The 22,761-nt window shown below is 34.6% G+C and overlaps 1 protein-coding gene across 2 annotated transcripts in view; it reads right to left on the bottom strand.

Moving 5' to 3' along the window:
* Positions 1 to 8,012: 8,012 nt before the first annotated feature.
* The window catches only part of LOC145259313 (CCR4-NOT transcription complex subunit 10-like), a 54,864-nt gene continuing 40,115 nt past the window's right edge, over positions 8,013 to 22,761 (bottom strand). For both annotated transcript variants that reach the window (XM_080117227.1, XM_080117217.1), the window contains exons 15-17: positions 19,327 to 19,448; positions 18,331 to 18,403; positions 8,013 to 8,533 (exon numbers count right to left, since the gene is read on the bottom strand). In XM_080117227.1, coding sequence (XP_079973353.1) covers positions 8,418 to 8,533; positions 18,331 to 18,403; positions 19,327 to 19,448 — 311 coding nt within the window. In that variant the 3' untranslated portion in view covers positions 8,013 to 8,417. The remainder of the gene's footprint in view (positions 8,534 to 18,330; positions 18,404 to 19,326; positions 19,449 to 22,761) is intronic.

Here is a 22,761-nt window from a genome sequence, read left to right as displayed (position 1 = left end):
CATAAGCCAACAATCTTTCTACTCTAGCAGTTTGAGGAAAGAAACTATTAGACTAGCAAGTAAAAATGTGAATGTAATGCGAACAGACATATTGTTGCTCGACTCCCTACTTAGAGAGTCCCTAATAATAACTCCTTGTCTCCAAATGGCAATGTGCTTTCTTTAGAGCATACATACATACAATTTCTCCATCCTTTCCTCCCTCCCAGCTTTCTCCTTTCTTTAAATTATTCATCCTTTCCTTTCTACCCGCCTCTTCCACCCCTCTTTTTTTAATAAATACAGAAAATGTTATAAATTATCCAAATCAGGCGCTAAACCTGATTAGTTCTTATTTGATAAAGCCCTTTTTGGGTTGAAATGAATTCATGAGATAGTTTGTGTTGTGTTTTTCTTATAATGTTTATGCAGCCTCTGCTACAGAAATTGCTTTATCCTTTACAGATTAATAATCTATTTTTCTACATATATTTTACACACACACACACACACACAAGTTAGTGAATTCAAACAAAGCTAAAAAATATTTTTCTGGAATCGTGTACCAATGAGACTAAAATACAAACAAAGTGTGTGGATTTTGCTTATGCAATTATTAGGGTTATGACAAGAGAATATTCTTATTGTTTTGACTCGAGTATATATCCGACACAGTTAATCAATCGAGAACCACATCACTATCTAAAAACATAAGATATTAACTGATATATACTCGAGAGTCAAAATAATGAAAAGAATACGCTTTTGTCATAACCCTAATAATTATACACAAAGAGATACAGGAAATTCTTTATTTCATTTATATACTAGCATGGATACTCGGTGTTGCTCAGGTGGATACGAGTTTCAGTTTGGACACAGCTACTATACTAAGGATATTTAGCACTCATCAATACCCTCACAAAAGAACATAATCGCCCAAAAAAAAAGAACAACCTTCCCACCAGATATTTCAGCAGAAGGGATACGTAGAGAAGTAGCTCTTCTCCCAATCTCTCCCCTAATAAAAAAAAAAAAAAAAAAAAAGTAAATAAATAAATCCAAGCAACCTTTCTTTCAATCAAAATAGCAACAAGTGCCGAAAAAAAATTTTAAAATGTGCCGCGGCAGCTGGGTTTAAACCTGAAATGCGAAAGAGGAAAAGAAGTAAAAAAAAAAAAAAAAAAAAAAAAAAGTTACTAGCTGTCATGGCCACGACGACTTATAAAGTTATGATGCTGCAAAATAATGTTTTTAAACATACTTTCAATTTGCTACATGTGCGTGACTTGCAAAAATTGCGCCACAGAAAAGTGATCGCCCTTGAAAAAAATGGTTCAGTTGACCACTACAGGATTAATATTTTTTATCTAATATTTTCACATATTATTCATCCGAGGCATTGCTCTTTCAGATGATCCTGATTTCAACCCAGTCAGATGTGGCTGACAGAAGTTTTTAGTAAACATACGCACACACAACTTTCTTTTATCATCTAATAAACTAGCAGGGGTACCCGGCAGGAGAGAGGTGGTATACTAAGGCTATTGAGCAACCTAGCCCTAGAAAAATGTTTTAGCAGTGAGTGCTTGCGCAAGTGCAAAAAAAATAGCAGTGAGTGCTTGTGCAAGCGTAAAAAAAAAAAAAAAAAAAAAAAATTAGCTGCAATAGGCAGTCAGGCTTGACCTGTAACGCAAAAAAGGAGGTGAAAAAAGCTAATACGCTAGCTGTCTCTGCCACGACAACTTATGACGTCATGGTCATTCAAAATAAATAATAAATGTACGTTGAAATTGGTAGGCGTATGACTTGCAAAAAATGTTGATGGAAAAAGTGACCCCCCCCTCCTTTTCTGATCACATCAAAATCAGCATTTCATTAAGGATTCTCCACTTTCTGTTTGTGCCCATTCCATATTATCCTATCACAGAGTAATGTTTTCTATTGAATATGAAATAATTATCCTACCTATAGGATTCCATTTGACAACTTTATTGAGCATTAAATAACACATAAAAGGGCTGATATGGTATAAAACAAACAAAAAACAAGGGGAGGTGATAGTATTCTCACAATCAACTGTTGATTATCAAAGGGTGAGCCTTACGTCACGGACCACTTATACAGAGTAATGAAATTGTTTATATCAATTACTGTAACTGACAATTTAATTATATTCAAAGCTTTTTAGTTATGATTTGGATTTAAAAAATTTTAATCTTAATCTTCAGATATGCCCTGAACAATTGACAAATTAATTAAACTAGTGTTCATGCCTGGTGCTGATGGCACCACTAATTAATCTGAGAAATTTAATCAAATTTATCCTGATCATGAACCCATCTCTCAAGTGACAGTAGGAAGTTTGATACTGTAATTACGTGAAATGGTAGTGTCCTAGATAAACCACAAAGTGGCCCTCCAAAAGTGTCTGACAAAACTCAAAAACCCATCCTTGGAAAAGTTGAGAACAGTCTAATGAAATCATTGCAACGATCGTCAAGTGAGCTCGGTGTCCCAAGAACCACCATACGACATATCAAAACTGAAAGTCCCTACAAACTGCAACAGTTGAACAAGCTATACAGAGATGACACAGATTGTTACTTGGTTTAAAGATCATCTGATTCAGAAGCCAAATTTTATGAATCACAAGGCTTTGTTTTGCAATGAAGTTAACTTCTTTAAGAACGGTAAAGTTAACAAACAAAACTTGTTATTTGTATGAAAATCTGCATCGAATGAAACTTACTGAAGAGCACTCATGCCCAAAAGTGGTAGTGTGGTGTGGACTTTGGAAGAGTCATATTTTGGGCCCATTCTTTTTCAACAACAGTAACTGGCACGGTGCACTAGAAAATGCTACAAAATGACCTCATGCCACAGCTGGAGCGCATTGGTGAAGGAAAACCCCTTATTATGTAACATTGCCATTCAGTCAATTTTGCACAATTTCGAAAATTAGATTGGACGAGGAGGAACTGCCAAATGGGCACCAAGGTCGCCTAACTTGATCCCAAATGGATTTTTATTTTTGGGGCTACCTCAAACTAATAGTGTACACTACAAGAACTGCAGATGTCGATCATTTTCGCCAGTAGATAATTTGTGAATGCAATCATATGGAAACGACGACTTACTTGATAAAGTTTATGACAATTTCGAACATCGACTGGAATTGTGTATCAACACTGAGCATTTTGAGCATTTGTGATTAATAGCATGTACACCATGTTTCTCAGTTAGCCTTGGTTCTAATAAAATAATGTATATTATTATTATCAGAATTGTTTTAAATGCTTTGGTTCATGAGTTATGGCCCACCCTGTATATGTTATGCTTGAAAACAACTTTTTTTTAAATTTTAATAAAATTCACTGAAATGAAATAGTTTTTTTTTTTTTGATAAAAGAATTAGATTTAAAGCAGTTTTATATTATTTTGAGTGTAGAGTACGAGGGGCGTGCAATAAGTAATGCCCCTGACCCACTTCCAGTTGTCTGATCTAGCTGAAATTTTGCATGTGCAATGATTTATATCTCTACAGGTTACGTGGCAAATTACAGCTCTGAACTAATTGTGGTTTCTGTTTTACAGGTGTTTGAACTGAGTCAGGTGTGCCTGTTGAATGTCGAGCAGTGATCAGGTTTTTGTATTTGAAAGGACGCACACAACAGGAGACTTTTGATGAAATGAAAGAAACTTATGGTGATAATGCCCCATCATATGATCTTGTAAAACACTGGCATCGTGAATTCAAACATTGTAGGAAGTCTGTGGAAACAGCTCCCAGACCTGGTCGCCCCCCCCCCCTTTTATCATTGATGAGGCATCTGTCCGTCAAGTTGAGGCTGCCATTTTGGAAGATCGGCGCATTACTATTCGCTAAATAGCCCAAGATGTCAACATTAGTAGAGAGTCTGTGGAAACTATCATTCATGATCATTTGCATATGCATAAGGTATCTGCCAGATGGATTCTCAGATTGCTCACACCATTCCAGAAGCGAGAATGCGTCGAGTGCTCAAGGATGAATTTGGAGATGTGCCAAAGTTTTTCAAAAGACTGATTACACAGGATGAAACCTGGGTCCATCACTATGATCCAGAGACTAAAGCCCAGTTAATGCAGTGGAAGTACCACCTCCAAAGAAGGCCAGGGTGCAGCCCTCTGCTGGCAAGATCAGGCTCGCAGTCTTCTGGGACCAGGACGGAGTAGTGGTGACAGATTTCCTGGCAAAGGGTACAATTACAGGAGCCTATTATGCTTCACTTTTGAGGAAATTAAGGAAAGCTATCAAAATCCAGAGGCGGGACAAGATCAGCAAAGATACCCTCCTCCTACAGGACAACGCTCCGGTCAACAACTCGTATGTCGCCAGATCAGAAGCACGGGCGTGTGATTATGAAATCCTTCCTCATCCTCCCTACTCTCCTAACCTTGCACCCTCTGACTTTCACCTCTTCCCAGCTATGAAGTTTTTGAAAGGAAAACGTTTCCCAGATGATGCAGCCTTGATTTCTGAAGTCACGTCGTGGTTGGAGGACCAACCTGGGGTGTTCTACAAAAATGGTCTCCAGAGCTGCATCAAACGATGGGAGAAATGCATAACTCTGGGTGGTTCCTATGTAGAGAAAGACTAATAACTGTGCCAAGTTTCGTTGCTCTACTGCTATGGGAAGTGGGTCAGGGGCGTTACTTATTGCACGCCCTACATATTAGAATATATGCTCTAAATTAAAAACTTGGTCAATATTCTTAAAGAGAAGTAAGACAAGTAGGTTTTACTATAGTGTAATTAGTACATGTAACCAGTTTATATTTAGAGATAGTTGATAAAACAACAAGGAAGTTGCTGTCAAAATGATTCTGTTACATATGTAGAAAAGCATATATCACTCCAACTGACCTTTGTTTGCGGAAAAATTTTTGTGTGTTACCGAAACAGTCACAAAACATGATGCAGTAACAAAACCGTTATAAATGTTGTATTGTGGGTTATATACAACAGAATAAGAAATATTTTGTTCTTCTCATTATTGGAAGTGTGGATCAGCTGAAGATAGCATATACAAAATAATTTTTTTTAGAGGGGGGGGGGGGGTAAAATGATAACAAAGTGAAGTAATAACCTGTTTAAATATTATGTTAAATGTTAAAACTTCTAAAACAAAAATAAAAATAAAAAAAATAACGAACAGTCCAGCGGTGCCTGGGTGTTTGAAAAACCAAAAATAGTTTGAGAGGTCGAACTCAAATACTTCAGACGAAAGCGGAAAAAAAACGTGATGAATTAACTAAAAAGTGAATTAGGTCAAATATCAATCCCGCAGTCAAGTTTGTTTTGGTTTAGTTTCCACAAGATGTTGGGTTGAAAACCAGCTCCCCATAAAAAATAGGGGTGCCCATATGAAAGCAATTGTCTGATATAAGGTTTCCACTGCATTGATGAAAAGCTGATTACTTTCTGGACATTCCGACGCGAAAGCCGAGAACACGCACCGTTTGAATTTAGTTTCACTTTATTTATACTAAAAAGCAGGACAAACAGCGAAATAGCGCGATTTTTATAAAAGTTAATGTAAATAAATCTAGACGCGACGCGCGTTCCCAAATCCTAGATATTATCTAGGGGGCATATAAACACTTCTAAGCGATAGTAACCCCCCTCCCCAAGAATCGCGGCGAAAAAAGCCTTTGCGAGGCATACAAAAATGCGCGCGCTGCATTTGCCTTTTTATATATATATATATATATATACACTAGCGGGGGTACCCGGCGTACCTTGGGTGTTTGTAGGTGTGTGTTGTGGGGGGGGGAAGAGGTGATCAAAACAACCCTGTTTAAAAAAAAAAAAAAAAAAAAAAAAAAGACGTTGGTCGGGTGTTTGGAGGTGTAAAAGAAAAGAAAAAAAACAAAGTTTTAGTAGGAAAGTAGGCTTGAACCACGAACCTTTGACGTGGAGGTGGAAACGAAATGGAAAAAAACCCTGGGACCTAGTCATCTCGGCCACGAGAGAAGAGGAATGAAAACCCTCTTAATTTAACGTTTATAAAATGAAATTAACAGGTGCGAAAACCTTAAGTCGCGTGATGTTTGACCTTGAAACATGACACGTCTGCAAGCCAGTTTTTGTTTGTTTTATACTGAAAAGCGAAAGATACAAGGGACGCTCTAAAAAATCTGGAAAAAAATAGCGCGTAAAAGTCGGGCAAATTAAATAGATAGGCGACCCCCATTCGTAACTCATAGATATTATCATTTAGACGTGATATAAAAAGTTTTAAGGAATGAGCTGACCGAAAAGTCCAGCGAGAAAAGCCTTTTACAGACATACACAAAAAGCGTACATACATTTTCGCTTTTATATATATAGATGATATAATAAACCAAAAAACTTAAGAAATGTCATTTTCATTTATATAGAAAACAATATGCCTATCAACAATCATATTTACATTCTCTGACCCACTTATATTTAGCCAACCAAGCGGAATTAAATGCTATTTTCCCCATTGGAGATTCTTCTATGCTGTGTTCGTTTTATTTTTAAATTTTCGGTATTGTGCAAGAGTTACATCCCTTTGTCACGAAAGTAACTTGTATCCATAATACATCACATAATGTGATTTAAGAACAATTTATTTCGATTTTATTTTCAATATTTAAAATATAGTTTAACACTTATAAAAAATAATACTTATTAATACTTATAAAAAACTAATTTAATAGTATTTATTTCGATTTTCATATTGCAATACAAGTTTTTACTGGACATAAAGAATACAATTTTCAAGGTCTTTTCAAGGATTTTTCAAAGTCAATAATATGAATAAGGCCTTTTCAACGCAAAAAAAAAATCAAACTTCAAGCAAGGATTTTTCAAGCTTTTTCAAACCCTGATACACATTAACAAAATTTTTTCTTTTTTCTCAATTTAATACTTTGTAGCTTTCTTATTTAAAGGAGGGGGTATAATGTATATGATCCACTTCCTACAGAGAGGGAACTCACTCTCCTTCTTTGATGGCAAACATCACCTAATTTGCATAAGTGCTGAACAAAAAATAATAAAAGAGATAGAAAATCTAAGTTATTTTCAAGAAATAAAGTTTTGCAGAAACAAAGTAAACTGTTACCTTTATTATGAGGTAGTAGTATTTTAACAAATGCTTAACAAAAAATAAAGAAAATCCAGTTATTTTTATGATGCAGTATGGACATTCAGGTCCTTTGTTTTATTTGTCAGAAACAAGATATAAACATTTAAGATCAAAATCATTATACAGATTTTTATCATTAATTTTTCTTTTCATCAAAATTTTGGCAGTAATGACTTACAATTTGGAAATTTAGTCATTTCCATCTTGGTGAACAGAGCTAACTTCCTTGAGTTCTTTCATAATGGCTGAGTAAAGCTATAATAATTATATATCAAATTATGATGCAAGTTTCTAGAAGTATCCAATTATAAATTTGGGGTTATGTTTCTTTCTCTTTGAAATATATTTATATTTTAATATAAATAAATAATTTAGTAGTTGATCAAAATAGGTTTCTTGGAAAAATTTTTTTAATTATAATTCTTCCACAATTTAAACTTTTTATTGTGGTGTTTTTTTTTCATGTTATAAGTAGTGTAGAAAACATTTGATGTTCAATATAATATAATTAATAAATTCATAACTTGTAATTACCTCATTAGGAGATTAGAAACAAGGTAGAAGAGGAGATTAAAAAGTCAGCACACTGACTGACAAAAAAAATAAAAAAATAAAAAGATAAGGCGTTCCATCAGCATTTCTCAGTAAAACGCTTCAGGTGATTATCAATAATCTAACCATTTCTTTTTGAGAAAGAGTAAAGCTTGAGAAGGTGAACCTTCTAAAACTACACATAAACATACCTCAGCCCAAGAGAAAAAAAGACATCAGCTTCAAAATGGCCTGTTGGACTGATTGTTGAGGATGTATCCTCGACTTGGTATGAAAGGTTTGTTCCTTTTGACATGAATTGTAGATATTTTTCTATAATTTTATTTCATTTAATATTGTTAACTCAGACTTTAAAAACCTAATTTTATTTCACTTAATATTGTTAACTCAGACTTTAGAAACCTAATTATGGTTCAAACATAAAAACAACAACAAAAAAAAAAAAAACAAACAAAACAAATGCAGATATCAATCCAAATAAATTCATCAACATCTCTCATTCTTGTCCATTCAAATACCAAATTCCTTGCCCTGCTTTAGAATTATTGCTGATCTATTATGTATACAGTAACTGTACATATGTAAAATGAGTGTCCATCAATTATAAGAACAAAAGTTAAACCATGATCAAAGACAGTCTGTCAGATTGAAATATTGGCAGAGCTTTTATTAACGTGGTTTGATTTTCCTGGGTCAGATCTCGCCAATGCATGCTGGTATTTTTCAAGGCAGTGGCTCATTCGTATGACTCTTCTTGGTGAGCAAAGAAAGATCCATTCTGTTTGGGGTCAAGTGGCCAAAAGACTCTTTGATGATGTACTGAGCAAAAGCTCGCCGACCTTTGAAAACAAAATAAAAACATTTTTCATTGTAAACTCGTACATTTGTGATATCTTAAAAACTATTTTTATTTCTGTAAGAAAAAGAAAATGTAAGTCTGTTGCAGCCATAATGAAGGTTCAAACTTCAGAAGACAATGCTGTAATAACAGCAACATTTTCAGTTCCAAAATTCAACTCGCTGTCAGCTTTTAATCAGTCAAGTATCTTTTTGTTTTTAATCAAATCAGTTGATTTCTATGCATGCAAATTGATTGTTCATAATTGCAAATTAGTTCCAACTAGAAAAATCTGCCATTATTTTTTTTATTTCTGTTCAACAATCATCTACATGCAATTTATACCTAATGTGCTTTACTTTTGTCTCTATTTTTCATCACTGCTGCATGACAAAGATACTAATATCCATTCTTCAAGTCAATAAAAATATTTAAAAAATTGGGAAAATGTTTGTCAAAAAACAACTGCATAACATGTTTCTACCATACTAAAGAAACTACACACTCGCAGTCTACATGTTTCTTCAATGTTCCTCTTTTTCATGCAAGCTCAACAGAAGTTATTTTATCTTTAAAATATATTTTTTGACATTTGTTTAGTTTAATCAAGACATTAAAAAATGAAAATATTGAAAAAAAAGTTATATTGCACGTACTCGTTATGGAATTAAGTTTTAATAAATAAAAAAATAACCTTATTAGATCAAGTAGTTTTTTTTTTAGAGAGGAAAATCAAATTTTAATGAAATTGATCATGCCGTAGCCATCTTGCCTATTTGGTGGATGAGCAGATGGGGTGGGGGCGCCAGGGGGAGATAACTCCAATCACCACTTAAAGTTTGTCAAAATTTGATGAGATTATTTTGAAACATGGACAGAAAAAACACCTAATCCGTGAGATATAAATTTGATTTTCCCCCTGTAAAAAAAAACTATCATCATTGATCAAATTAAGCGATTTTTTTATGAGAACTTTATTCCATAACGGGTACATACAATATAATTTTTTTTTGCAATATTTTCACTTTTTAATGTCTTTATTAAACTAAACAAGTACCATTTTTTTTCTTAATCAGTCCCTATTTACTTACTTCCCCACAAGGGCAGAGTTAGATACCAGGTCAGTTTTAATGTAAGGAAAATCCAGTTCCACATAAAGGAACACTCTGGACTGGCACAAAAATTAAAATTGCCTTGGTCTAGAAGGTTCCTCCCTTTCACGGACCAAAAAATGAACACGAACACACACACACACACATATATATTGCATAATGTTTACAAGAGAATTATCTCCCTTACTCTTGATTATTCCTAAAATGAAGATCCACTGTTTACATAAAACAATTAATCAATGCTATAATAGGAAACATGTTCATACCAATGTTCATTTTTGCTATGAACAATCCTCAGTATATAGTGATGCATAATTTGTAAGGTTTTTAGATCTGAATTGGATAAGCAATATGAAAAGCAGAGACAGATAAGGATACTTCATTGGCAAACAGGGACTCCTTGGGCCTTTTGACTTCGAGTAATGTATAGTATCTGTTCTGATAATACACTTAGCTTTTTTCTGTCCTTGGTCAACTAAAGATAGAGATCATATAGACGGAGGAAATTTTTTTTTTTTTTTAACCAGGCATGATTGGAGAGCTTAATTTTCCCTACATAAAAAAACTGACAAGAAAAGGATACTAGCATCTACCCTTTCCAAATCTAAACAAAAAAAAAAAAAAAAAAAAAAAAGTCAGTTACAGAAAAAAATGTTTATTATGGGAAAGGGACAAAGGAAATGTACAACAGTTGCAGTTTAGGACTTAGTAAGGCAAGAATGGTCATGTAAAATTTGTATATTGGATTGGAACAAAAACAATATCGTTTTTTCACATGTTACTTTTATAGATGACTAGTAGGAGTACCTGGCATTGCCCAGATGTGGAGAGGTGGTATAGTAAGGAGTTAATACAACTAGAAAAAAAAATAAATAAACGCTGCCTATGCAGAGAGAGGTGTGAAAAAAAAACCCGAAAAAAATTTAAGCGAACAGTAAAATAATTCAGTTTTTGCTTTCAAAAGGAAAAAATCCCATTACATAAGCCTCAGAAAAAAAAAAAAAAAGTAGACAGGCAGACAGGCTCCAACCTGTAACGCAAAGGAGGAAAAGGTGAATAAAAGCAAACCGCTTAACTCCCACGGCCTACGACTTCGCTGCTTTTGATTGATTGATTGACTGGTTTTACGGCATATCAACCTATGTGGTCATTGAATGCCGGAGTCCTTTTTTTTTTTTTTTAAACTATTTTTTAGGGGGGGGGGGGCTTTTTCAGCCTTTCCTCCCTTTTTTTTTTATAAAATCGAACTAAGAAATTAAATGTTGTATTTATACATGGGTGTGTATATTTGGGTGACTTTAAATTTCCTTAAATTTTCTTATATAAATTTACTTTCCTTAGGTATGCTAGAATATTTGTTGAGTTTACCTTTTCAAAAAGGTCCTCCATATTGCTTTCTGTATAATATAGTTTTCTAGTTGGGGCGAGGTCATCACACCCAACTAGGATATGTTTTACTGTGAGTGTCTCCTGGCATGGGATGCACTCTGGCGCCGATTCTCCATTTAGTATATAAGAATGAGTAAAGTTGGTGTGTCCTATGCGCAGCCGAGTCAGTATCACATCTTCTCGGCGTGATCTCTTGATGACCGGACATCGTTCCTTAAGTTCAGGTTTGATTGAGTATAATTTGCTGCCCTCTTGCTGACTCCACCGCAGTTGCCATTTTTCCTGTATGTATGCTTTTATCTGGGGTCTAAGATCAGTATGTGGAATCTTAAAATTGTCAGTTGGAAGGTGAGAAGATTTTTTTGCAGCTGTATCTGCCCTGTCATTGCCTTTGATCCCCACATGGCTGGGGATTCAGACAAGAATAATGTTTTTAGTGGTTGAAAGGATATTGATTTTTTCTATTAATTTTGTTGTTAGTGGATTTTCTTGTTTTTGATTTTGTATAGATAATAGGACTGATAGAGAATCAGTGCGAATGATGAAGTTTTTGGTGGTTTCCTCTGAAATTATGTTGAGTGCTAGATCGATAGCTATAGTCTCTGCAGTGAATATAGATGCTTCATTTTGAAAATTTCTCTTCATTGTGGTTTTATGGTACGTTGCTGCACATCCAGTGTGATTGTTGCTTTTAGACCAGTCTGTGTAGATAAAGGTGTAGTCTGAATATCGTAATTTTAAATGTTGAAGTTCGTTGTGGTATTCAATAGGGTTTGTGGTAGATTTGGACTTTTTGTTTAGGTTCAGTTTTATTTCTACTTGTTTCATGGTCCATGGGGGTGTTTTAGGTAGTATGAAGTTGTGAATGCTGGAGATTGGAATTTTCGATTCTTCAATGCTTTCCTTCATTTGGAGCCCGAAAGTTTTGATAGTTTTTCCTCTCATGTAGAAGAGTTCTTCATATTTAGGATAGAAGGTACATTGGTATGCAGGGTTGTTTGGGCAAGACTTCAGTTTGAGTAAATATTGAAGGGCTAACTTTTCTCGCCTTAGATCTAGTGGGGGTTCATGTGCTTCCGTATATAGACTGTTCACGGGGGAGGTTCTGTATGCTCCTAGGGCTAATCTTAGGCCAGTATGGTGAATAGGGTCTAGGCTTTTTATATATGATGTTCGGGTTGATCCATATATGAAACAACCGTAGTCTAGCTTTGAGCGGACTAGTGCTCTGTAAAGTTTAAGGAGTGTTTCCCTGTCTGCACCCCAATCGGTATGTGCTACCACTCTCAAAAGATTTACAGCTTTGTTACATTTTTTTTTCAGATGGTTAGAACAGGATCATTATGCATGTTCTTTAGTTTGCAGAAATGCATGCATTTCGTTTTTCTTTTGGAGAATCTAAATCCATTCTCTTCCGTTCATCTCATTACTTTGTTTAAGCACAATTGAAGCTTCCTTTCTATTATAGATATATATCTAGATCTACAGCATATTAGGAAGTCATCCACATATAGGGAGCAATCTACCCCAGGGTTAAGGTTTTTTTACAATGTTGTTAATTCGGATACTGAACAGGGTCACTGACAGTATACTCCCTTGAGGTACTCCATTCTCTTGTTCCTTCAAGTCCGAGAGAGCTGTGCCAACCTTTATTCTGAACAGTCTATTTTTTTAAAAATTTTCAATAAAAATTGGCATTCTGCCTTTTAGTCCAAGCGCCTTCAGATCCCTTGTAACACCGTACTTCCACACAGTATCGTAGGCTTTTTCCATGTCAAAAAACACTGCTGTTAAATGTTCCTTCCTTACAAAGGCTTCTCTGATGAAGGTTTCAAGTCTGACTATGTGGTCTATTGAACTTCGGTTTTTCCTGAATCCTGTTTGAAATTCTGTAATAAGATTCTCTGTTTCCAGGAACCAGATTAGTCTTTTGTTTATAATCCTTTCCATGGTCTTACAAATGCAGCTTGTTAGAGCTATTGGCCTGAAATTCAATGGATCTGAGACGTTACTTGATTGGGATTGGATGTTTGAGTTTTCAGATTTGGGGATTGGTATTATTGTGGCCTCTTTCCAGGTCTCAGGTACGTTTCCACTGGACCATATAATATTGAAAATTTCAAGTCGGTATTTCATTGAGGTTTCTGGAAGTTTTTTGAGGATTTCATATGGAATTTCATTGGGCCCTGTAGCTGTGTCATGGGATTTGGTTAGCGATTCTTTTAATTCAGGCAAGGTAAGAGGTTGGTTGTATTTTTCCGTATTTTGTGATTTAAATAGAATTTTCTTCTCTTCCTTTTCTCTAATCTTTTTGAATTTCTCTGTCTGTCACATGATGACATTTTTGATAAATTATCTGCCAGGTTATTGGAAATGTCTTTTTGATCAGTGTATATTTTGTTGTCTTTAGAGATGTAGGATATTGGTGTACTACTAGACTTTCCTTCTATTTTCCTCATCATGTTCCAAACTGTTTTTGCCTTGGTATTCACATTAATTTTGGATATATAATTTCTCCAAGTTGTTCTTTTGGATTCCTTTATGATTCGTCTGGCTTTTGCTCTGTTGTTTTTGAAGAAATCCAGATTTTCGTTTGTTGGGTACTTTTCGAATTTTCTCAAGGCAGCTCGTCGAGCTCTGATGGCTTTTCTGCATTCTTTTGTGAACCAAGGTTTGTTGTGATTGTTGGTTTTGGTTGTTTTCGGTATGGTATTATTTGCTATGTTTGTGAGTGTTTTAATGAAGTAGTTCAAATGGTCATCTTCATCTTTCTTTTCAATAATTAATTGGTTTTTGCACTGTTCCTGGAAGTCTTCCCAATCCGCTTTATGTAGGTTCCATTTGGGTGTTTTTTGTTCAGTACTAGTACTTAGACTTTCCAGGATGATTGGGAAATGATCACTCCCACAGGTGTCATTGAGTACTTTCCAATCATAGTCCATATATATGGAAGGATCACATAAGGTAAGGTCAATAGCGGTGAAAGTACCTGTTGCTGGGTACATATAGGTGTAGTTTTGATTATTAAGGAGGCATAGATTATTTTTATTTATTATGTTTTCTATTTCTTTTCCTTTTTTATTTGTTTCTTTACTTCCCCATATTACATTGTGACTGTTGACATCTCCTAGTAGAAAAAAGGGTTTAGGGAGTTGTTTTATTAATTGAGTTATCTCAGTTTCGTTGATTGTATCTTTTGGAAGGATGTAGATTGAGCAAAGTGTTATAGTTCTATGTAGAGTCACGGAAACTGCAATTGCTTGCAAGTTTGTGTTTATATTTATTTGTCTTTGAGGGACTTCATTCTTCACGAGTATTGATGTGCCTCCAGAAGCTCTGTCCGTATCTTTATTTATGTAGTTGTAAGATGTGTAGTGTTTTATGTTGATGGTATTATTTTCTTTCAGAAAGGCCTCCTGCAGACAGACAAGTGCTGGGCTCATTTGTTATTAATAATGTGAGTTCATTTTGGTTTGCTTTTATCCCTCTGATATTCCATTGTAATATTTTGTTCATCATTTGGAATTGTGTTCAACTTCCATCGGCTCCAATCCCTCAAATCTATTTTCTGTCGGAGTTCCTGTTCGGGATATAGATCGGGATCTTTCTTTTCCTGTTTTTGTTTGTTTGTTTTTTTTTGTCTGGGGGGATTTTTGATTCTTTTCTGGCTTGTGATGTGTTTGATGGTTGTTCGGTTGTTTTTGTAGAAATGGTTTGTGGTTTTGTTTCTTTTTGTGGTTCAGTAGTGTCTTTACTTAATATTATCCTTGGATTGGTTGCAGACATTGCACTATTCATTTTCCTCATTTCTTCTAATAGTTCTTTCATTTCCTTTATTAGTTTGCTTAAGACATCAATTTTCTTGTCAGTTGTATCCGTTACATGTATATGACCATTTTGATTGTTGATCGGAGTAGTTTTTTTAGTTGCATCTGCATGTTTTAGTTTCAATGATTTTCCTGGCCTCTGGGTAGGATATATTCTTTATATGTTTTAGTTTGGTCACTTCTTTTTCTCTTTTCCATATTTCACAATATCTATGATTTCCAAGGCAGTCGGCACACTTGAAATCTTTTCTGCAGTCAATGTGTGGGCCGCTTTCTCCACATCTTCCACATACTGGTAATCGTGTGCACCGATCTTGATGGTGTCCAAACTTCTGACACTTGAAGCATTGGAGGGGGTTTGGAATATAAATTTCTACATCTATTTTCATATATTCAACTTTCACTTCTTTGGGTATGGTGAGGGAATCAAAAGTTAGTATATATGTGTTGGTATCGATTTTCTCACTGTTTTTTTTTATTTGGACTCTACGAACATCTAACATATTCTGTTTCTGTAAGTTTGTCTTGATTTCCTCCAAGGGACAAAGTGCAAGTTCGTGGCTTTTCACAACTCCTTTGCAGGTATTTAGGATTGGATGTCTGTAGCATTTGACTTTGATGTTTTCAAATAATTTTAGTTTCAATATTTCTTTAGTTTGTTCTTTGTTATGGGTTTCTATTAGTAGGCTGCCGTTAAATTGTTTTTTAATAGACTTTGGTTTTAGAGTTTTAAGATTTCTTTCAATTTTAAAAGGTGATAGTTTGCTCAAAGGAGTTTCCTCTATTGATTCTATTACTACGAATGTTGAGTTCCTTGGTTTTATCGTTTCTTCCTCAGAGCTACTGATGTCAGAGACATCAGAGTGGGTTCTCTTTGGGTGGTTGGGTGGTTTTTGGGAGGAACAAGCCATATATTTTGTTTTCTTTTTTCGTATTCTTTGTTCCCCACCCACCTTGGAGTCCTATTTGGGAAGAGCCTAGGGGAAAACCCATTCGCCCAGCCTCCACAGGGATACAATGATGATATAACCGACTTTGGTGGTATCATAATGATTATCTGTTCTCTCTTGATATTGCTATGGGATCTGTAGCAATCCTGAGGGGTTTACAGCCTCGTCATTGATATTCACACCTAATCGATTGACCCTCAGCCACCGCTTTCCATCATATATTAGGGAGTAGGGTTATTTGTGGGAGAGGTGTTGTGTTAGTAGTGAGTTTTTGGAATGGGCAATATATGGTGGGGCTTGGCGTGACTGGCCGATTGGTTGGATCGGGCCTCTCTGACCGCCCGTCTAGTCGAAGTAAGGGCCAAAGTAATGTGTTGCGGTGCCTAAACTTCTATGTATCCTGGTCTAGGTTCGCTCAATCACCAGGATCACGTCCTAAGACATTACGGGTAGCAACCCACGGCTAACTGGTTGCCCCATTGAGGAATTTTTACCCTCTGCAGGGGGGCAGTTGGTTTGTTCTCATGCCCTACCGACAGGGCAAAAAAAAAAATTTTTTTAAATAAAAAAATAATAATTTAATAGAATATATTTGTTTTCTTTTTTTTTGTTGTTTCTTTTCCTTTTTAAAATCTGTTTCTATTTAACCCATAGTTGGGACCCTAACAGGTACTACCACTCCGAGTCAGGGTGGACCTGGGAGCAATGGCAATTAAGAGGTGGCTCCACACACTCCAAAGCCTGTAAGCCGGACCTCACCATCGGATGTAGTTTAAGGTCATATCCAGAACCGAGTGTAAGGTAGGAAAAAATAAAATTAAAAGGGGAGGAAGAAAGGCTGTTGTTTTTGTTTTTGCAGAACATAATTAAGTTTTACAAAAAAGATCAGAAAACAAAAAAAAAAAACGTCAATGTAGGTGCATTTCGTCTCAGGAAGCCACAGGGCAGCCTGATCTGGTAGCACCAGGACTTCACTGCTGTTCAAATTAAGGCTAGTCATTGCAAGCACATATGATGACTTTGCAAAAACGTCAGTGAACAAAACTGCCCAGTTGAGGGTGAAGGAATGAATGTTTTAGGGCCAATTTTTCGATATTTGCTGTCCAAGACATTGAGCTTCAAAACGATACCAATCTGGTCAAGATCCGTCGCGTGTCAAAAGTTTTTGTGAGAAATACAAACACACAAGCATTCTGCCTTTTTATATATATATATATATATATATATATATGATTTCTGAATTAATTCATTCATATATACAATGATGTTATATATCATTTTGAAACGCGATTTTTGCTCTATCGAATCATGTTATTTGTTACCGTTCTCAATCTCTTCATTTTTTTGCAGGCTTTTCAACAGCATGGATAAAATTCAAATCTGCACAATTTTCTTCGAAAAGCTGCAGAAACAGCTCGTGATGTCAACGGTGCATTTGGCCCAGGAACCACTAATGAACATGTGGCACAACGGTGGTTCAAGAAATTTCGCAATGGTGATGAAAGCCTCGAAGATGAAGACGGTCGCGACCAGCCGACTGCAGTTGATAACGAACATTTGAAGCCTTAATTAAAGCTGATCCTCGCAAAACTACACGAAAAGTTGCTGTTGAACTCGAGGTTGACTACTCAACAGTTGTTCGCCATTTAAAGCAAATAGGGAAGTCCAAAAAGTTGGATAAATGGGTGCGGCATGAAATGAACGATAATCAAAAAAATTGTTCTTTTGAGGGGTCATCTATGCTCCTTCTGCACAACAAAAAGGACCCATTTCTTGAGCGGATTGACATGTGATGAGAAATGGATCCTCTAGGATAATCAGTGATGTTCGTCGGCACAGTGGTTGGATACCGGAAGAGCTCCATAACACTTCCCGGAGCCGAAATTGCACAAAAAAAAAAGTTATGGAGACTGTTTGGTTGTCTGTGGCCAGTCTCATCTATCACAGCTTCTTGAATCCGGGCGAGAAGATGATTACAGCGGAAAAGTAATGCCGACAAATTGACGAAATGCACCAGAAGCTTCAATGTATGTGCCGAGATTGACAACGCTCGCCTGCATGTTGCTCAACTGACCCTGCAGAAGCTGAATGAATTGGGCTACGAGACTGTTTCATCCGCCATATTCACCAGATCTCTCGCCCACAGATTATCACTTATTCAAGCATCTCGACAACTTCCTGTGCAAAAAAATACTTCAAAAGTAGAGAAGATGCTGAATCAGCCTTCGATGACTTCATCGCTTCCAGAACTTTGGATTTCTATGCTAATCGTATAAATGAACTTGTTTCTCATTGGCAAAAATGTGTCAATTTGAATGGTTCTTATTTCGATTATTATGAAAGAAGTTATGATCTTTTGAAGTTGAACGTCAAAAAACATTATTTTTGCACCAACCTAATAGATAGTTACAATAAGAGAAATAAAAACACAAAAATGAAAGAAAGTGTGCGCATTACTAAATTGAGTTATCCTTAATCCGTGCTAATAGATTTTTACCAAATTTTGTTTCTGCTACTTACCTTCAATAAGATCCAAGTAGATTTTTAAGCTGTACATCTGTGCGGGAAAAGGTTGACTTGTAAGTTTGCTGCTCTGAAATGTGTTAAAAGTAATTATTAAAAGAATTTTGGAAATGTGCCATCACACTGTTAACACACTTTATTTCGTTTTGGAATATGCGATACAATTTTCTAGGTTGCATTGTTCAAACATTTTACAATGAATAATATATTAAGCGCATTTTATGACCGACAAAGTCGCCCCCACCCCTCCTCCTGCTAATTTTAGAATGAAAATCATAATGGATTTTAATCAAAAATGGAATAAGGATTCTAAACACAAGATTTAGTATTACTACATCTAAATATAAACATTTTATATTATAAAAATATATTACAGAATGATCCCTTAAAAATCTCCCCCACTCATGAAATCATTAATAAAACTTACTATCCTTTCTGCAATCAAACCATATATGGTACACATAAAAGTCTATATCTGACTTGTCCGTAAAGTTTCAGCAATGAATATCCAACAGTCTTTGTTTTTAATTGCTGTTCAATGATATGCACAACTGGATACAATTTGCTAAGTTGTCATTAATTTGGACAATTCTTTTGTAGTGAAAGAGGTCTTCTATTAAAGAATAGTTTGGAGATTGTTTTGAGATAAGCTCACGGATAAAGGTCTAGAGTGGCTAAATTTGGGCAAATGTGAAGTTTATTTAGGATCCCATCTCTTATTGATGAGAAGTTCAAAGTGTCCCCACATATCACTAAATCGCGATAAAAGCAAAGACTGTTGGACATTCACAACTGAAACTTGGACAAGTCAGGCATAGACTAAAGTTTATTTGTATCATATATGGTTGGTTTGCAGAAAGTACTCTGAATTTTATTAGTAATTCAATAGGTCATTTTTGTGGAGGGGGAGAGTCACCCTGTAAAACTTTTCATGTCAATTTAAATAAAGGATAAAAGAAAAAATTATACATATAAAGAATTCAGTTTATTTACCTCTCCAAGATTTTTCAATGCTTCTGTATATTCTTGCCTTATGGCTAAAGTAGCAGCCAAATTATATAGCAGTACAGCTTGCGCTTTCTGTGGTGTGGCAGGAGACCAAGGTATTAAGGCACCTGCGTTAAATAAACAACAATAAAAATAAATTATAAGAAACAAAAATTTAATAAATCAAGTTTCATTAAGATACCAAGTTTGCTATACAATTTGCTATAATTATTAAATCCAAACATTTTTAAAATAAATGTTTAGCTATGAAAGACCCTAATGACTAATCTTGTATACTTTTCAATTCTCTTGAACTATTTAATAATCTAATATATATATATATCTAGAAAAGTGAAATTGTGTGTGTGTGTGTTTGTGTGTCTGTGTGTGTGTGTGCATTTCCCTACCAAACTACTGACAATTTTCAGTCTACAGACTTGAGATTTGACATAATGGGTATTGAGATTTGGGAAAATCTTTTTAATTAGTTTTCGACCAGAAATTTGGCCTACAAGGGGGCTAAAGTTCAACGATTTGACCTTTGAAATCTCTACCAAACTCCTCTGCCAAGTTTGTGTTTAAACACTTGAAACTTTAGATGTGGGTTACTTGGACATGGATTAAACTTTTTAATTTGATTTGAGCCCAAAACAAATGTTAAAGGGCCAAATTAGGGGTCAAAGTTTAAAAAAAATATAAAATTTACTTCTGTGGTCTCTACCAAATTACTCAGCAAATTTTTGGTCTAAACATTTGAAATTTGACACAAAGTGTATTCAGACATAGCGCAAGCTTTTTAATCTGTTTTTGGCTGAAATTTTAGCTGCCAAGAGGTCAAAGTTGAAAGATTTGACCTTTGCAGACTCTACCAAACTCCGACAATTTTGGGTCTAAACACTTGAAATTTTAGATGTAGGTTACCTGGACAGGAGTCAAACTTTATAATATATATATATATATATATATATACACATACATACACACACACACACACAAAATTATGAACAGTACATAGGGCTCAAGCAAAGCTAGTAAACTACTAGTAAATACTAAACTAGTAGTGACAATGACAGATTCTTTAAATCTTAATACTTTTTCATTTGTTTCTCTTTGCACTATTTTTTTCCTTCATTCTTTGTTCTATTGATTTTTACAATCTGTTTTTCTATCGCATTCAGTTATGGACACATACCATAGACACTTGTCTAAATCTTTATTTTATATTCAACACCTATATCTCCATTTTTTTTCTGTTGGTTTAGTCATATTATACTGAGTTAATGTTATGGAGATATACAGAAAATTGTTCAAATGTAACAAAATTTAAGTTTTATAGTCGTTTCTTTAAAAACTGAAAGGAGAGGGAGTAAAAACTTTTGGTAGCTTCATTCCTTTTATTTCCTCTATAAAAATCAATACCAATATTTTTAAAGATACTATACTTATTACATCATAAGATAGATTGGGGGGTGTAACCCTTTCGGTAGATCTCATACCAGCAAACGAATATCTATACCTATCAAATAATAAAGGGAAAGGAGGCCGAGAGATTGACAGATACAAAACTGACCGGTCAAACAAGATCATGTGTTAAGTTAGGAGGAGGCAGGTGAAATAGTTAAATTAATTCAATTAGTAAGACACAAAACTAGTAGACAGGTGGCTATGTGAAGCGCTTTTTCACAGGACCACCTGGTGAACATAGAATGCAGTTATAGAAATTTATGATATAACCAGCTAGGATGATTTCTGAGGAATCAAAATACTATTATAAACATTCTACACGGTTTTTATTCATCAATTGATCCAAAAAGTAGATTCCATTTAAAAAAAATGACACCTAGTATAAATAAAAATAAATTGGTAAGGCCAATTATAGATTATAAAAAAAGTAAGGCAAATCTAGCAAACAGATGGTTATGTGAAATGCACTTTTCCCATGGACACCTGAAGAAGAGTTGGTTAGTTGTATGGCATGGCAACACTAATTAGGTTATTATACGTCAAATCACTTGTAAATGGCTATCCTCCCCAGCCTACCATTTAACATATAAATTGTATTTTCCCATTAAAATATATATTTTAAAGAACAAATGTTGTTCATTAAAAGTCTTTACCATGTAAATTTGAAATATGTTCTTCCAAATTTGCATTGTAAAGGCTTCCATAACATAATTTAAGATTTTGAGTTATTAAAAGTTTTTTTCTTTCTAATATTTAAGAAATAAAAGTTCTTTTGCAAGGTTTATTTATTTTTTTTAAATAGGTGGGCAAATTATAGAATCGGCACCTGTCATGTCAGCAACTGAAAGGGATAAGTTTAGTATTTTTCCTAAGAAATAAATTTAAAAAAAAAAAAAAAAAAAAAAAGGTATTCGGAGACCAAGTTAATTTGAAAAGGCATTCTTTTTACACGGTATGGCATTTGAGTCATTTCAGATACAATTTCAGGCTAAATCTATTTTTTCAGCAGCTACCATAACAAGATCTTGAATCCATACTTGGTACTAGCAGATTTGTCAAGTATAACAAGCTGAGCATACGGGGTCCTCATCTACGAATAAAAAATTTACTTTCACCATGACTAATGTTTTTTGCAAAATTTTAAAAAATCCAAGGTGTGATTATTGAGAAAAGTGCGAACAAACGAACGGGAGTAAATTACTAGGTCCAATCCCTCCTTTGTCGGGTGATTAATTATTACATATTGTTACAAGTCAAATCAATTAAGTCTGTTAGTCATAGATACAAAAACATTTGAACAAGTTTTATGATAGCAGCCATTCTTTCATATATAATAAAAACACTTTTTCTTGTTTATTCTTGTATTATTTGATTGGTCTGTATCTGCACTTTTTGGGTCATTTAAAGTCTAAACATGATATCTAGAGGATTCATTGTATAGTTGGACATAATTTACTATCTATAGCATAATCATAAATTTCAACCAGTATCAGTAAATGACAATAGATTTGTGAAAATCTCAACTCACTATAACAGACTTCATAGACTAGAATTGGATCCATTCGAGCAATCTTTATTTCCTTAATTATTATTATCTTTTTTTTAATTCAGGAATTGCCTTCAAAATGGAAAAGAATAGAAAAATAAGGTGTAAACTAACATGATTAGATTCTATTTATATATTATTTTAATTTCAATGAATTCTATATCTCCTTTTATTAATTTACAAAGCTAGTTGTGAGATTTAAATAATCAAGTGCTATGAGCATTAGGAGCAAAAGGCTTGAATCGTTTTGATTCGAATTCATCAAATCCAAACAATAATAGAAATAAAAATACTTAAAGAATAAAACACAAATGACAAACATTTAAAATGGGACAAAGACAAAAGGTAAAAATACTAAAATAATTTGTGAGGGTGAACATGCAATATCTATTGCCAACGATTAATTCTATATAATTAGGACACATGTCAGC

The sequence above is a fragment of the Euprymna scolopes genome, chromosome 1 (genome assembly GCF_053919585.1).
Source record: "Euprymna scolopes isolate OS-2025 chromosome 1, ASM5391958v1, whole genome shotgun sequence".
NCBI classification, from domain to species: Eukaryota; Metazoa; Mollusca; class Cephalopoda; order Sepiida; family Sepiolidae; genus Euprymna; species Euprymna scolopes.
The sequence above is the reverse complement of the archived record's forward strand: the minus strand, read 5'-3'. Positions and strand labels throughout refer to the sequence as shown.